At 40.4% G+C, this 17,650-nt stretch overlaps 1 protein-coding gene across 1 annotated transcript; it reads right to left on the bottom strand.

Annotated features, from left to right (window-relative positions):
• Nucleotides 1-1,002: 1,002 nt before the first annotated feature.
• On the bottom strand, nt 1,003-6,604 carry LOC132637856 (proline transporter 1-like). The gene is made up of 7 exons (XM_060354885.1): nt 6,199-6,604; nt 4,997-5,221; nt 4,794-4,888; nt 4,344-4,533; nt 2,433-2,557; nt 1,605-1,820; nt 1,003-1,491 (listed from the first exon to the last, which is right to left on the bottom strand). The coding sequence occupies exons 1-7, from the start codon at nt 6,284-6,286 to the stop codon at nt 1,114-1,116; spliced, it is 1,317 nt and encodes a 438-aa protein (XP_060210868.1). The 5' UTR covers nt 6,287-6,604; the 3' UTR covers nt 1,003-1,113.
• Nucleotides 6,605-17,650: the final 11,046 nt, after the last annotated feature.

Raw genomic sequence — 17,650 nt, 5'->3', positions numbered from 1 at the left:
AATGAGTTAATGGGCTATGTCCATTCATAGAAACTAAGAACCGTATATGTTCTTCTCTAGGAATTGTACAGCACTACTGCTTATGGTTGTGAACATCCGTTTTGATTGATGATATACAAACCAACCATTGTTCTTCGCTTCAAAAACCTTTAAAGGGTTTGTCAGAGAGGAATTTACAGTCAAGTTGACATCTCCATATTTCACTTGTCATTTTATTCACAAGCATATAAAGATTATAACATTAGGAATGTAACTAGATGAATAATAATTATTGTGGTAATTTAGTGCACTGGCCTATACAATTCCTTTTGTCTTTTTGAAGAATTAAGGTTGGATTAAAGTTTTAATCGATGAAGGATGTCAATGTCATAAATAAAATTATACCAAAGAGAATAATTATTGCAAAAGTATCATTTTGTAAAGAAACAAAATGGTAGACAAACACCTGCCAATAACATGGGTTACGTTTATATTATACGTAAACCCAAATAACATAGTCAAAATATGCAATAGACCAGGCGAATTCCACATCAACAAAATTCAAGAGATGCATCAAATTCCAATGACATGTTTTGAAGTTATGTGGCCCTAAACCCAAAGCAAACAATACGTAATGGTATGAAGTTGTTGCATATGATATTAGAGCTACTCCACGTGCAATCTTGAGGGATATTGCAGATAAACCTCAATGTTCTATTAAGTTTAGGCAAATCTCACATCATTAAAATAGGCAGTAGAACAAACCAAGTTAGGCTTAGGAAAATCAGATGAAACCTTAACAAGAACGCCATGCCCTTAATAAAAGAGGTGTATCACTCACTAGACATATCCTCCATTGCCAAATACGAAAGTGATGCTCGGCAAAATACGAAGGAGATGCTGGGTCGTGCAAGCCTTAAATCCTAGTGATGCATTATAAAATTGTACGAGCTTAGACCAAAACTGAACTTAGGCTGTTATAAAATATCAGCGAATGGATAAAACTGCTAGGCAGCATCAAAATCACAAAACCTGACTGCTTGCGTTGTTATAATAATACCAAATAAAAGTTACTAAACAAAGAAATATAGACCTTGGAACATCTTCCAACTAAACCAAACAGAAAAAAAAAAATTACAAATCAGCAAAGACATGATAAGTTTGAGTTTGTACAATGGTAAGCTTCAAGGCAGCTACAAATGCAGCAACTGACATGCAACTAAAGACGGCAATATTTAGCCAATGCCAACTCTTCCGTAAGCTAGATAACTTGTTTTTCTTCGCGACAATGTACATGTGATTTGGGAGTATGAATGTGAGAGGAATCGTGCTGATAGCACCAGTAAGGCTCATGAAGTTTCCCAGAAAAGGTAGCAAAGCCGAGAGGAAAGTGGTCATGATAAGGTAGCCACCTCTGACAATCAGTCTGAATAGAATATTTCGCGGAGCCCAGTTACTTCCTTCGATTCCATATTTAGTATCTAGGTACTCATATGTTGGACTTGCAAATATCTGCAAGAAGCAGCAGCAAAAATAACAACTATTAGAGCAGAATAATCAACTGAGTGAAACTGTTGGCCTTTCTTTTAGTAAAAAGAAGAGTATAGTCACAAGGTGATTATTACATGCAAGGTAACGACAGCTTGGAAAAAAGCAGATAAGTGAGCCACTCCCAACAACCATGCTGGACCATGAACATTGTTCAGCAAATAGGACGAAACACCAGATCCGTAAGCCCAATAACCAATGTAAGTAACAGCATGCAGAGGCACTACTCCAACCGTGAACTGAAAGTTAAGCGCTTTCACCATGTTTCCAACGACAGGTTGTCTGATTGTAGCCTGTTGCAATGCAAATTCAAGAAAACCGTATTAAACAACAGGTTGAAATAAATTTAAGAGCTAACAGATAAAATCAACAGAATTCTCCAGATAAAATCTTTTTCCATACTGCCTGGCGGGGTCCATTCAACAGTTAAATAGATAAGATAGAATATTTCTCAATTAGCAAGAAACATCAACAAAGATTGAGAGAAAACAAACTTTGTTCTTTCAGGTGAGGAGAGCAAACTAAAGATGGCAGTTAGTTAAGCAACATTTAGCACCAACCGAAATTATCACTCTATCAGCAAGTGAGACCCTTCAAAATGAGCTAAAAAGCGCAAACTATCACGACAGCATTGACTTGTGTATCAGGTGCCAGTGGGCGCAATCTGGCCATCAATGTATTTAGAAAAGAAAATCTTGGAATTACAAATGATGGTCGAACATTTCAAACGCGTTTTAAGTTAATCCAATTAGATAATAAAGAAGCCATATCAATCTGAATATGATATCATATAGATAATACTGATCATACAACATGATCTGAAGGATATAATCATGTCATTGTAACTTGAAGTTCATAACAAAAGATGGCAGTAATCACAAAAGTTGGTGGATGTATTTGCTAACCTGTATCTCTGGAATCATTCCAGTGTTAAATGCAAAGAAAAGGTTTCCAGTCGCACCAATAATTGCCCAAATTTTCTTGTCTCCTGATCCTGGAATGTTATAGTCCCTAGGAGGAGCCTTTACACCTGTAATATGGAACTTAAGACACTTCAGTAAACTTAGAACCTATGAGACAAGCAACATGATGCTAAAGTATAATCAGTAGCTGCTTCAAGTAATTCTGAAGGAAGAAAGTGTAGGCATCCTTGTCACTCAATAAAATCAAACCGAAGGACCTGCCTAAAATCTAAAGCTGCCTCCATATGCCAAAGATATGCATGTGATAAATTATTATAGACATTCATCATCAAGTACAAGTCCTCACCAAAATTGAAGGGTTAACATAGTCCTAAATCCTAATGCTATAATAAGTACAAGTAAATGAAGAAAATCAAAAAGTTCAAATTCATTAAGTGACCATGAAATTTTTTGGAAAAAAAATAAAAAGTTCACAAGGTAAAAGTGAGAAACATAGAGGAAGGAAAAGTTCAATTTCTTCCCTTTGACTGGTCTCAGAGAAAAAGGTAAGAGACTACAAAAGATATTATTCCATTTGAAAGATCCCGTCAGAAACTAGAGTGGAATCTTTGATATTACAGAATTTTGCATCTCCTTCATTCCAATTAAATTTCTTCATGTTTTTTTAACTCCCTCGAAGAAGTGGTTTTTGGGCCAAAAGAAAGATTTCCTGCAACCATATTTCCTCCCTTTTTAGTCTTTTAAATCGAAAGGTTGAATGATATAATCTTTGAAACTTTAACATTCCTTTCTCCAATTCTGAACACCATAATATATATATATATATATATATATATATATATATATATATATATATATATATATATTTTTTTTTTTTTTTTTAATATAGAGTACAGTGCTTGCGCATCAAATCATACTCCAATGTGACATCAACTACATATCAGGTTTGCAAACAGGATACGCCTCCATATGTAGATAACCTACATATTAACTATTCTCCTGATATGATGATAACATGGCAGGGAATATGACATTTTGACAACTGCCACAAAGCTTGCTTGCAGACTAAGACAACATAGAACAGTCTAGATAGAGAAAAATATGGCTGATAAGCAAGAACAAAATCCACAATATCGCTTTCGTAATTGCTCTACCAACTGTTCCTTGAGATTTTGGAACACTTTTCTGGAAAGGAATGACAGAAAAAACAAAAGTGACATGCTGTACTGAAAAAATCTAGTTGCCTTCCCATGTATAATATGACAAACTGGTGATATTTGACATTGGGATGCATCTTGAAATTTCTTATTAGCAAACACTCTGAAACAAATGATAGTTATCTGTTTATGCAACCAATTAACACAATTGGTTTCCTTAAACATGCATTAGTTTTCCTATAATAAGTTGTTATCATAATGCAGAAGAAAACAAAACTACATGATGAGCACTGAAAGCCTGCAGGTCTTTTAATAAGCAACTTGACAATATGGCTTTTCTTACTTTGAGAAATGGCGATATTTAGTATAAATCCTGAGAATAGGCAGTCTTTTGAACTTATCCAACAGTTTCAACATTTATAATCATGATTTTGTGATCAAATTTTATCATCAATGAACTTGTAGTCAATAGCAACTTGGAAGCTAATAATCAATTTTGTCATAAGTACAATAGTTTTATGGAAGATTCCCATTTTACAACTTCCTCAAGTTGTATGTAGATCTCGTGTTAAATTTCATTACATATTCCACTTTATTCATGTTCCACTTTATTAAGTCATGAACTGCAATTCTGTGGACTAGTATACTAAATTAATTAATGTGAAATAAAACTGTTGGCACATGCACACACTGTTCTCTGTGGCTAGTCAAACATTAAAGGAAGTAGCACGCGTACCATCTTCAACGGACAGCACAAATGCAATGGCGAGATACAGTAGCATGAATAGTGATGAAAACCCGAGCCAAATCCTTAGTGCTGATAAATGGGGTGTTGCAATGGCGAAGAGGATGCATGCAACTCCAGCTATTGCTATAAAGTGTGGCAGCTTTAGGTGATGGTCATCCTTAAAGAGAATATAGAAAGCCTGGCAATCAACTCAAAGAACGGTACATCAGAATTACTTAAGGGTCAAGATCTACTGACTAAATATTTGCAGGGTGCAATGAAACAATGAAGCGCAAAAACAAGAAAATTCATTCAATCAGTGATATCTATATCTGGCAATGCCTTGCCACCTTTTTCTTCTCCTTTCTATCGTCTAGGGGAGGGTAAAAGGATTTCCACTTCACCATATCTAATTGTCCAAAGAAAAACACAAAAGGTGGCACGAGGGAAGAGTCTAACCTTTAAAGCTGAACCACTCACGATAACATATCCAATATTTATCAAGAAGAGATTTGCATATTGTAATGCCCATACAAGCATATAAGCTGTCCGACCTGCAGTAATAAAATAAGCTCAATTCAAATTAGAACTGAAAACACAATCAACCTATTGATGTCGGGAGCTTGAAAATCAGCTAGTTGTATTTTCTTCATTAGTCATACCATATAAAAATCCAGCAAGGTCTCTATATCTGATATGTCTCTTCCCCCCAACTTCATGGAGCTTAGCCATAAGAGTACTTGCATATAAAGACACAATTGTGGAGAAAACTAAACCAACTACACCTCCGATCCAACCTAGAGGAACCATAATTGTGCCAGAATATCCTAGTGCATATGCGCTGTTGACACCCATGCTCAGAACAACTCCCACCTGAAACCATGAATCTACATTTCGCAAAGCAAATGAATCAACAAAAGAGTCAAACAGCATTCATGCCAACGATACAAATTAATAAAAGAAACAGAAAATACCAACAACAATAACAACATACTCAGTGTAATCCACAAGTGAGGTATGAGGAGGGTAAGATGTATGCAGACCTTACCCCTACCTTTCTGGGGTAGAGAGGCTGTTTCGGCTCAAAAGAAAACAGAAGCTATCAAGTTCTTTTAATAGTAATGATGGATCAGAGAACCTATTTTTGGAACTTTTCAGAAGAGACAAACAGAAAAATGACTTCTTTCTCATTATGAATGAGAGACAAAAAAGAAATGTAAAAGAACTCAAACGTTTGATTGGAAGTTTGTAACATGAAAGTTGCATCCATAGGGGGCATCTGATACACCTGAACAGGGGCGGACGCAGAGGGGTGCAAGGGGATTCGTCGAAAAATTATACTACATAAATAGGACAAAAATGATTTTTTGTTGCACATTTAAAAGTTGTTAAATCCCCTTTGCACCTAAAATGTTTCTAGCCATTTCGAAGAGGTGGGCAAATTCACAAAGGACCAAGAATTACCATTCTTTTTGTTTTGTTTTTTCCCAATGAAATAGTATAAAACAACAAATTAACAGCAGAGATACAACAATTCTCATAGAATACGTTTCCCCAAAAAAACTATCTCAAAAATCTCTTCACAAAGAAGCAACTTACGGTTAATTCTATGCAAAAAATGATCAATAATGGCTTCAGTACTTGTAAAATTCCCTGCTTTTTCATCAATTAGAGTGACAAAGGACCAATAATGATCATAAAACAACGAAGCAGAAAACAGAGAATTACTTTTTGGTCAAGAAAAACAGAGATTACAACAATTTACGTGACCCCATAGATCAAGAATGGCTTCAAATCCCCTCCGTTTTCATCAATTAAAATGGGAAAAAGACAAATTCTCCACAAATAAAAGTGAGAAACAAACCGTTGCTAACTTGATGTGCAGTTTCAGGAATCACAACATCACTCTTTTTCTCCTTACGAGAAGGACTGTCCCCAAACCCATTTTCCATTTCTTGAAGAAGCAAATCTCTTTCTTCCTCTTTAATTTCCAAAGCCAGAACTCAAAAGGCACAGAGAGAGTTGTAAGGCTTCACACCAATGCACAAAAAAGGGTTGCGTATATTGGTGTGAAACAAATTGGGGTAGTGGTTGATATAATTGTTTTTATACAACACCAATGAATAAGAATTAATGGCTCTTCCACCAAATTAGCAGAAATACAAGTGCAAATGGGTGCCTTCTTATAGAACACCTTTCATTGATTTTTTTTTTTTTTTTTTTTTTTTTTAACGCTGCTGATGGAAATGGGATTACATAAAATATCTACCTTTGAACGTTTTTCCACCACTTTTCCCGGAATATCTGATATGGAACAAAGTAACTACCCTGTTTAAACAAAAAGAAAAAAGAAAAAACTACTCAGAAAAATATCTTTGTTCAAAATCTTTTTTGTTTTTTCGAGAAACGGTTATTTAATTACTTTCTAATGTCTAGTTGAGCATAAATGTTAAATTAATGGCAGAATAAGTTGATAATTTTGTTTACCCTTAAAATGAATAACAATTAAATTTGTACGCGGCGCTAAGGATATGTGGTTTGATTTAACACGACATTAGATTATATGATAAACGATAAAGGGAAATGAAATATTTAGATCTAATCGCGTCAAGTATAGGTCGACTTCGGGTGTTAAGAACCGAGGTCAATCCACCGCGGTCGGATATTGAATAATGAACAATGGTGAAAGAGTTAGCAAGAAGAATGTAGATAACTATGTTGCCTGCTCAATACAAACTATTTGCGTCTAAGTCAGAAAATAACTAGGCGAAAAATAAAGGGGGACCTCCTCTTTATATAGTAGAGGAGTCCTAACCCTAATACAAGTCTAAATAAGGCAAAAATCCCACAAATAATTGATGGCGAGATCGGTGCCGAAATATCTGGCTGGTGGCGTATATTTTGGTCTTCCTCCTATAGCGATTAGCTGTCTTCTTATCGCGGCCCAGCACCTTGTTCCATCCCGAGCACGAGAACCCGAGACCTTGTATGACGGTTTTGACTACAGCCGATCCTAGCTTCTATGTCGGGAAACCGAGGATATCCATGCCCTTGGTTTTACCCGTATACAGATAGTCCCCCCATTTCCCGAGGGGAGATAGTGACTGCCGGAAATGGACCCAGATAAAGCTCAGTGGGCCATCCTTATCTGCCTAAGACAAGATGTTCGTGTCAACCTTCTGCATGCTACCCGATGTTAACTCATTATTACTTCAGCTGCCAAATCAATCTTGGGAACCAGCCCTTGTCAGAATTCTTGAACCCCTAAAAAGCCTTTTGGAGCCTCTTCTATATAAAGCCCATATGTCTTCCTTTTGTCATGCATCATTGATCTTTTCTCTAAACCTTTATTTTTCAGGAACTCATTGCGTGCTCATACCAAATCTTATTCCCTTTCTTAGGTCGCAAATTTCCTTCGTTTTGGATGGGATCTTCCTTTGTTTGGCTTTGTACATTAATGGCTTCTCTTCCATTACTAACCCAAGGCAAGGACCATTCTATGTCCCCTCCCCATTCGCCGCCTCTGTCGCCTACGGGGCCCTCCGGTCCTACTGAGGAGTTAGGACTTCTGGCTGCGGATATTCTGTCGTCGGGTTTCAAATATGCGAATGACTGCAAGATATCCTATCACCTCGATTCTGTGGAGAAATTTGGGTCTTGTATCAAATGATGCTACCATTCCCATAGTCAAGAAGGATTGTAACTTTGGTGCGGATGTTGATGTTCGTCTGGTTGAAAGTGGTATGAAAATGAATCATCACGTCGCTGGTTACTCAATGATCTACACCTACCCTTTTACCATCGGGTTTTTTCTCCCCATACCTCGAGTGATCGAGGACTTCTGCTGCCGCTATCGTGTGTGTATTGGTCAGATTGCTCCTTAGGTTTGGAGGCTCATATATTGTATTGAAATGTTGGCTAACATAGCTGAGATTCCCTTTACCCTCGACCATCTGCTGGGTATATATGTACCTCGGGTAATCCGAGGCGGAATAATTCACTTGCTCCCTCGGGGAACTCGTGGCCTCATAGACTCTGAGGATGACTATGACCGGGGTGGCTTCACCAGTTTGTGATGATACGTACAACCCAGCTTCACCGTCCTTTATTTTTCGATTTCCTGGAAATATGGAACTTCACTCCTAGCCCAATCGAACCTGAGCTCATCGTCACTATCTTTGAATGGGTAGTCGCACTTTTAGGAGCTTCTCGCAACCTGGGCCGTTCTTGGAGGAGAATGGCACCTGAAGGGTGGAAAGGCGCAAGCCACGGTAATTCTCAATCCGCCCATGGGGTCTTAGTTTTTCTGTATCGCATTGTAATCCTGATTTTTATTTTTAGGACTTCCGACAAGGAAATCTTCGAAAGGGAAAAGCATTGTCAAAGAGGGCGCCGATGATGTCATTCGAGGAAGAAAGGCATCGGCATCAGCGAGGACACTGAGTCATCAAGCTGCTACAGGAACCTCGGTTGTTCATTCAGGGATTGGCTCTCGTGTCAGAACGCGCCACATCATGGAGACCCAGCGGGAAATGCCTCATGGTGGGCCCCCACTGACTATAGTTCTTGATGAGGAGGATCAACCGGAACAAAGTATTCCCGGATCGTCTAGTCGGCGACTCATACCGTTCCAGCATCCTAAGGTGTAGGCCAAAGTTCTTAACCTTTGACTGGCTATACCGGCTTAGCGGGTGGTTATGTATTTTCCTTTTTTTGTTAGCGTAGGGTCGCAGAGTAGGGTTTATTTTTCTCCTTTTGCTTGGATTGATGTATCCGATCAAATCGGGGGTTTTGTCATATCGAGCGAATTAATAGAACTTCATTATTTGGTCTTATTCCAGGCTTTACCGAATGCATTCAACTTGTATCTTCTTTTTGAATTTGTACTTTTGTTTATGTTTGTGAAACGTCCGATCCACTATTATCTTGATTTGTCGAACTTGGAGCAATGCGCGAAAAATCAAAACGCCTTGATAGCGACCCCCGTTTGCTATGATCGAGATAGGACATACTCGACCCTACCTGATCTTGATCGTTATAACGCTGATGCTCGTTCTTAGCCGTGTTGAAACCTTGGTTACGGGATCTTTGATCCATAAAAAGAGTGTTAAATGGCTTAACCGGGAATCAAATGCAGCTAGGGCTTCGTCTTTCTTGGTTCTTGAATGCATTTGTAGCCTGGTCCGGTTCCTTCTTCCATACGCTTCTCATGAATGGATAGGATCAAAGTCCCATCCGTCGCGTCACTCTGACACCAGCCACCCGTCGTGATCCGATTGGGTGGGGGTCGGTTACAGAATGCCAAACGTCTCGACCCCCGCCTATAAAAGATAACATTCCACTTTCACTTTTTCACTTTCTGAATTCTCACCCTCAAAATTTTTACCAGCGGGTATTTGAATACGTATATATTCATATATTCATACATTCATATCTTCCACGTCACGTCTTCATTAGATCTTCAAATCTTCATATAGATCTTCATACCTTGTATTCTCAGAACAATGACCAAATCTTCCAAAACCAAAGCTGGTGAAACTTCCTCAGCTCCTAAACCGAAACCGATATTTTCGGAGTTTGTCCCGTCCGATTATGTAACGACCAGGTATTTCAAGGTCGAGAGACCTTCCTAGCAAGGGGATCGAGGTGCTGATATATCAGATTATTTATGCGCGATTCCCCTAAATAAGATACAGCGGGTTAAAGAGGACTGTGGCTGGAAAGATATGGAGGTCGTTATTCCCGACCAGTCCTGAATACATAACGACCTATGTGGAGGGGTATCTGAGTGTTTACACCTACCCTTTTACATTCAGTTCACTCGACCCGGTGATTGTGGATTGTTGCAAGAGGTACGAGGTGTGCCTTGGCCAAATCCATCTTTCATTTTGGAGGATCGTGGTACTCCTCCGTTATTTCACAATGAATGTGAATGAACCTTTCATGGTCAGTTATCTCCTCCGGTTATATAGTCCTCGAGTATTCCGGGGTGGCATGATTAAGCTCACGAAACCAGCGAGAAAAGCTCCCTTCTCTAGCCTTGACGAAGATAGGGACAGAGGACGGTAGGAAAGATTTGTCCGGGTCAGGATCGAGGATCTGATTCTCGCGGACAAGATGCGTTTCCCCGAGAAATGGAACCTCACCCGTAAGTGGCATTCATGTTCAAATATCCCTATTTTATCCCTGATGTTTGGTTTTTACTAGCTCTCAATTCTGTTAATGTGTACGTAGCAATTGGTCGAACCCTCGGTGCGGTTGCCAACATGGAGGGATGGGTTGGGAGCACCTGTTCTCAGCTTACTTACACCCAACGCAATTGGCGCGCTCTATCCCAGTCCAGATGGGAGGCCGAAAATCATAGTGAATCCTTTATCGGGGTGCCATCTTATCTTTTTGCGCATTATGCCATGATCAGTATGCTTATTCTGTTTTCCTTCCATTTGCAGGTCTTTCAAAGGCCACCAAAATCCGGAGGCAGGAGGACGAGGAGGCCTCAGCCGATGAGGAGGACATTAAGGCTCTTGGCCAAGGACGTCCTTCCAAGCCCCGTACTCGGCTTGAGACCGAGAAAGAGGCCGTCGAGGGAGATAAGGTCGAGAGGAAGAAGAAACGGCCGTCCGAACCTTCTCGCGCTCCTTTCGAGACCAGGAAGAGATTGAGGCTTACCATTAGGGAGCCTTCTTCAGAAGATGCCCAGGTACAGGCTCTGGATGCCGATGTCATTGATATTCTCAAGAATCATTCCGATGATGAAGACCAAGCGTTGTCCAGGCATCGGCCTTCCAGTGAAAGCCTCAACCAAGAGCTGAAAAGCTTGACAGAAATCACCCCACCTTTGGTGGAAAGTTCAGGCCCGGAGCCAGTGGGCTTGAAAGATATCCCGAGACCGGTAGACGTGGGAACCGGCAGGTCGAAAGTCGGGGATCCCGAAGATGCTACTACTGAGCCCCTCTCCACACGAGGCTCGAAGGTACCTTACATTCCGCCCTTATATGGTATAGGTTCTGTCCTTCCAATACAGGATGTGGCTTCGGTTGAGACCATTATTTATATACAGGACTCGCCACCTCGAACAATGGATATTCCATTCGACAACGCTAAGGCCAAAGGAAAAATGGCCGAGGGATCTGTTCGACCAGAGGGGGTATCCAATCATCCGACCGAGAAATATGATATCTCGGCCGTGGGCTGTTCGGGATTCGAACACTTATCCATTCCCGTGGCCCCTCACTTCGGGGTATTTCTGGCCCCAGACTAGAGAAAACTTTCCCGGCCCCGAGTGCTGACCCGAATCGAAAAAGGTTGGTCTCATTTATGGTTCCGGCTGACATGAACATGTTGTCGGGACCGGTCAGGGTGACCAGCTACTCGTATCCTCTAGTGACAGAAGGAGATCGGAAGAAGAGAAAGGAAGTGAGTGAGTCCTGCCTCTTCAACGAGGCTCAACAGGTTCTGAACCAGGTATATCTTACTTCTTTTGTTTCTACACTTAGCTTTATTTTCTCGTCTCGTCCTAATAATTGCTTCTCTTCCTCTTTTAGGCCTCTGTACTTCATCATGCGGGCTTCCACCAACTCAGGTTGGAGGTGGACCGTCTCAAGGACGAGCTCGAGAAGAAAACTAGGGATGCGGATGAGCTCAGGGATCTTTATAGGTAGAAAGTGGAGTATATCTCCTGACTTCCTGACCCCTCCATCCTTCAGTCAGATCTGGCAGCGGCCCGAAATGAGGCTGCCAAGGCCATACAAGAGCATGACCGGGTAGCGGAGAAGGTAAGGGCTTTCGAAGTTCATAATAAGTCGTTAATAGCCGATGCTAACGCTACTCCTTCTCAGGCCCGGACTTATGAGACCCAGATTGATCAACTTCGGGCAGAGCTTGACGAGATCAAACCCGAGCTCGAAGTCGTTAAAGAAAGGATGATTGGTGTTGTTGCCGAGCGGGATGCTCTCAAGGAGCAGCTTCGGGTGGCGGTAGAGCAAGCTAACGAACTTAGGTCAAAACTTGCTTCGGCCGAGGTGGAGCGTTGATGTGGCGTGAATTTACGCCACAATCGATGCTTTTTAACTATAAGTTTTACTTGTTTTTAAGCAAGTCTATGTCATTTTACGTAGTTTTTGTCATGTTTCAGGTAATACGAGGTCCCTGGAGCCAAAGTGTGGAAAACAAGAAAAAATGTTGCAAAACTGGAAATAACTGGAGGTTCTGGAAATTACTGGCGAAATATTGCTCTGCGCGATCGCGCAGCGTACCCACGCGATCGCGCCCACGCAGGAATTGCAATCCACGCGTTCGCGCTCGAATGAAACGTGACCGCGCCTACGCGCGGCATTAATTCCACGCGATCGCGCAGGATCGACGTGCGATCGCGATGAAGGGAGCAGGGGAGATTGACGTCATCTACGCGATCGCGCAGACACATGGCGCGATCGCGATGAAGGATTTTTCGGCATTTTCGACCAGAATTCGGATTTTGACGATGTCTTCCATTCCAGTTCATATAAATAGAAAACTAGGGCAAAATATTACAGATCTTTGGCAGCTTCCACAAGTTGGAGGCTAGGGTTTCTACAAAAATGTTCTCTCTTCTTTTTAATCCTTGTTGATGGAAATCTCTTGGTGACAATTAAGATTGATACTCTTGTTGTGCTTATTTATTCATTTGCATTGTTCTTAATCAAGTAAGTTTTTGCTATTTTAATTATTCTTGTTCTTGAATGTTTTCATTGGATTAGCTAACCTTTGAACTCGCCCATTTACTTTGTTTGAAACTCGGAAGAGGAAGAACGGAGTTGGGATAGAATAATTAACATGAATTTGGGGCGTTAACCCTCATCTAATGGAAGTTGACCTAGGAATAGGCAATACCACTTGTAGCCATATTCGGGTGTTCTTAATGCTCCTAATTGCTTGAGGGATCTTCAATTGGGTAGTCTAGTTAATCTTCGGAAGAAGTTAATTTAGAGTCATTATCCGAGGCTAAATAACATAAACTTGCTATTATTTACAATTCGTGAAATAGATTGGATCGTTACTTGAGAAGTAGTTTCCCTCCTTCCATTCTTGTTGCCATTGATCAATTTACTTGCTTTCTAGATTAGAATTTATATTTCCGTATTTTATCAAAACCACCATTGATGCGTTCGGGATAGCTATTGTTAGTGATAATTCCTAATCTGCTTAAATCACCTACATATTGTTCTCTGTGGGATTCGACCCCGACTCATAGTTGGGTAAATTATATTTGCATACGACCGTGCCCATTCTAATTAATAGGGTGGATTTGGACGTTATCAAAAATGGCGCCGTTGCCGGGGAACAATTGGTGTATTTTGGCTAATCTAGGAAATAAGCTAACTTGCTTTGATCCGAACCCGTAAATATTTGTGTAGTTGTTTTCTGTGTTTTATTTTATATAAAAAAAAAATGGCATCTTTCCATGAAAACTTGTTTAGTAATGACTTTTATTGTGAGCATGGCCAAATTGGTGAGTTCAAATTCATGATGGAGTGTCTACTAGGTGAGGGTAATGAAAACCAAAAAGCTTTTGAAGAGTACTTGGAAACTAGTCTCCAACTTGGTTTGATGAAAGAAGAAGAAAATCCTCCACGGGCAAATCATTATGAACTACCCAATGCTCAAGATAAAAGGGTAAATCATGAAGATGAGTTTATTGGGAATGCCAAAGAAAAAAATGAATGGGAGTCAACCATTGTTCTGAACAATATGGTTGGTGTTGACCCCAATCCGGGGGAAAAAGAGGATGTCATAGTTCAAAAAGTTCAAGAGCCTTATATTCTGCAATTTGAAAATTCAACAAGGCAAAATGACATTCCTCACTTGAAAGCCAAGAAGTGTAGAATGAACAATATTTTACTTGGCGTGATCAGATATTTACCACCCCCCACTGCTCGTGGTCACAAACTTGATTCCAAGTTAGGTGCCCAATTCAAAAGCTCCAAATGGCGAGAAAAGCGGTAAAGTTGGTATCCGTCGTGCCGCGACGTTAACTTAAGCGCTTGGTGGGAGGCAACCCATCGTTTTTAAATATTTTAATCATTTTTGAAATTTGATTTTTTAGAATTGTTTAGTTTATGATTTGTGACTAATCTGCAAAATTTCACAATTTTTGAAGTTGTTTTGAATATGTTGAGTTTTCAGAACAGCCACAAATCAGTAGCTGCTGGTTTTTCTGCTTATTTTCTGAACTGCTGGTTTTTTGCCGAATTTTACTCTACGCGATCGCGCAACAACCCAACGCGATCGCGGTTAAAAAAACAAAAAAAAAAAATTAACTCTGCGCGATCGCGCGGAACGGACACGCGAACGCGCAGAGGCGCGTGTCCAGGTATCAAAACAGAATTAAAAGGGCAAAACGGCTTAACCCCCCTTTTCCTTCACTTTTCCTCCAAAAATCTCACTTTTCTCTCAAATTCAACTTCAAAATTTCGAAAAATTTCTTCAACTTGCAACCACAAGGTATGTGATTCCTCCATTATCTTGTTCCTAGGGTTGTTTTTATCATCTTTCCATGTTAGAAATTGTGAGTTAATTTTTTTCTCCATTTATTTAAGCATGAAAATGTGATGAAATTGTTGAAATTCTTGTTATATAAATTGTTGTTTGTTGTTGAGTGATGTGAGTTGAGTGTTGGTTGCTGATATAAGAAAAAAATTGGGCAAAACACAAGCTTAAAATCGTTGAATTGAAGCCCCAAAATTGATGCCCATAACCTGTTTGTGAAAATGTTTCGCTGAATCTGAAACAATTCAGCGCGATCGCGCTACTACAGGCCGCGATCGCGCTGAATAATCGACCAAAACTGACGCGAACGCGTACTGTTGATCCGCGATCGCGGTTAAGGAACCCATAAAAATTCCGCGATCGCACCAGTTCCCTGCGCGATCGCGCTGAAGGCAAAAACCCAGTTCACAAACAGAATGCTCACACAGAGCGGTTCAAAACTTGGGTGCCCAATGTCCTTAACCCAACTCCTCATTATACATCATTGTAGGTGTTCATATGCATTGTGTTTGTTTTGTAGGTACTTAAACTCAAAAAAAAAAATGGCTTCATCATCCAGTGCTGCCCAAGTACCCTTGATTGAATATTATGACACCACCACCTTCCAGTCAGCAAAATGTTCGAAGCTATATGATAGACTGTTGGGAAAGAGCTTCATTGAATAGAGGGGCTTTGTAACAGAGAGTTTGGAAGAAAAGATGCCCGAGTTCTATGGAAGGTTGGTGACAAGCGGCTGGATACGCTTTGCAGATGAACCAATCAGGGCAAATCATACCCTGGTGCGGGAATTCTACGCAAATGCTGCAGAGGCAGACATTACACATAGGGCAATTGTCAAAGTCAGAGGTGTGGATGTCCTGTGCAATGCCTCGAGAATCAATGCCTATTATAATCTGCAGGATGGTGACAACAGCGAGATGGCACAGATGTACGAAAACCTGCGGCAACAATGGTTTGTGACCCACCTTCACGGTGGGGAACAACCAAAGTGGCTAAACACAATGCAGAAAAGGATTGACTCTGCAGAGTTCACCGCTGAAGCCAAAACTTGGATTGATATTGTCACATCCAGGGTGCTGCCTTCAAAACATGATTCAGAGGTGCCGCTTGAGAGGGCTAAAGTAATTTGTGCTGTGATGGAAGGATTTCCTGTTGACGTGGGGAGGCTCATTATGCTGGAAATTCGGGAGGTGGTGCTTGAACGGACCAAGAGCTTATTCTTCCCATCATTGATCACTTACTTGTGCTCCACTGATGGAGTGCCCACAAGACCAGGCGACAGAGAAAAAGGGCCCGCTGGACCGATTTATCCATTGAAAAAGAGAGGGCCTGGTAATGTACAGAAGAAAAGGAAGATTGATATAGCAATATCATCATTTGGGCAGTTCACCTCTACTGCATCAGAGTCGACTGGTGGAGCATCTGCTCCCCCCATGGCTATACCAATTTTGCCACCACTGCAAGAAGCCGCCAGGCCTTTCCAATATATCTCCACCCAGGTCCATGGGGTGGACAATCGGATTCAGCAGCTAGTGGCTAGTCTCCCTTCGGGCCCACATGGAGAAGGCACATCTACAGCTCCCTCTGTTCCTATTGGTCCGACATTAGCAGGTGTGGTGGAGGACATGAAGCATATCAAAGAAAAGCAGGGAAAGATAGAGAGGAGGCAGAAAAAGGCAAGAGAGCACGCCAAGAAGCAAACCAAATTTCTGAACAAAATGATGAGCATTGTGAGGAGTGTATGCGGAGCACAACATGAAGAGGAGGAAAATGAGGACGATTTTGTCCTGCCAGAGCCCAGCAGCTCCAGTTCAGAGGGTGAGCAGAGATGACCATTAGCACGCAGTGCTAGGAGGTATGAAAAAAAAAAATCTGTGTTGATGTACTGCAGTGAGGACACTGCAAGTTTTTTTAGTTAGGGGTAGGAACCTCCTCGGCTTTTCTTTGCCAGAGTTCTTTTCCTGAGGGGGGTTTTATTTTGTTGAAACTGGCATGTTTAGGATGTTACTTAGGTTGAATAGAGTAATTTTGTTTTATTTGGTACTACTTGGTAACTAATGGCATGTATTGTGTTTTGTTGAAATTTTTAGACCCCTCGAAATTTTGAAAAATGCATACTTAGAACAGTTATTGTCTGACATGATTGATTCTTTATATGACATTATGATTGTTGGGGTGTTGTGTGTGATGAATTACTACTTAGGAGGTCACAAGTGTAAAAATTATTGTCCTTATGCCGATGTGTGTGTGAGTTGTTAGTTTGATTCTGTTTATGCATGTATAATCTAGAACTTGCCGGTTGGTCTTGTATGAAATCCGAAAGTTAGTTTGGTTGTGAGATGATCTTAGGCTTTCTTTGTTGAAATAGTCACTTTGCCTAAATAAGCCTTACCAAAAGTGTTAAATACCCTTAGTTTCCCTTTTGAGCCTTTTTGACCTTTTTCTTGGCTAGCCAATTATGAAACCTTACCCTTTGTGAAATTAATCCATCTTCGCACCCGTTCCCTCCTTGATGCTACTAGTTAGATGAGGCAAAATGCCTAAGTTGGGGGTGAACTAAATGTGGAGTACATGTTAAAAACATAAGTTGGGGGTGGTGGAGTTTGCTAGTGGAGATTCGATGTGGTAGTTGCGTATATATATATATATATATATATATATATATATATATATATATATATATATATATAAAAATAAAAATAAAAAAATCACCAAATTGTAAAAAAAAAAAAAAAGATTTGTAAGTTGGTTAGAAGTAAAACCACATCGAGGTTGAAAACTGAAAGAAA

This window comes from Lycium barbarum, chromosome 1 (genome assembly GCF_019175385.1).
Source record: "Lycium barbarum isolate Lr01 chromosome 1, ASM1917538v2, whole genome shotgun sequence".
In the NCBI taxonomy this organism is placed as follows: Eukaryota; Viridiplantae; Streptophyta; class Magnoliopsida; order Solanales; family Solanaceae; genus Lycium; species Lycium barbarum.
The sequence above is the reverse complement of the archived record's forward strand: the minus strand, read 5'-3'. Positions and strand labels throughout refer to the sequence as shown.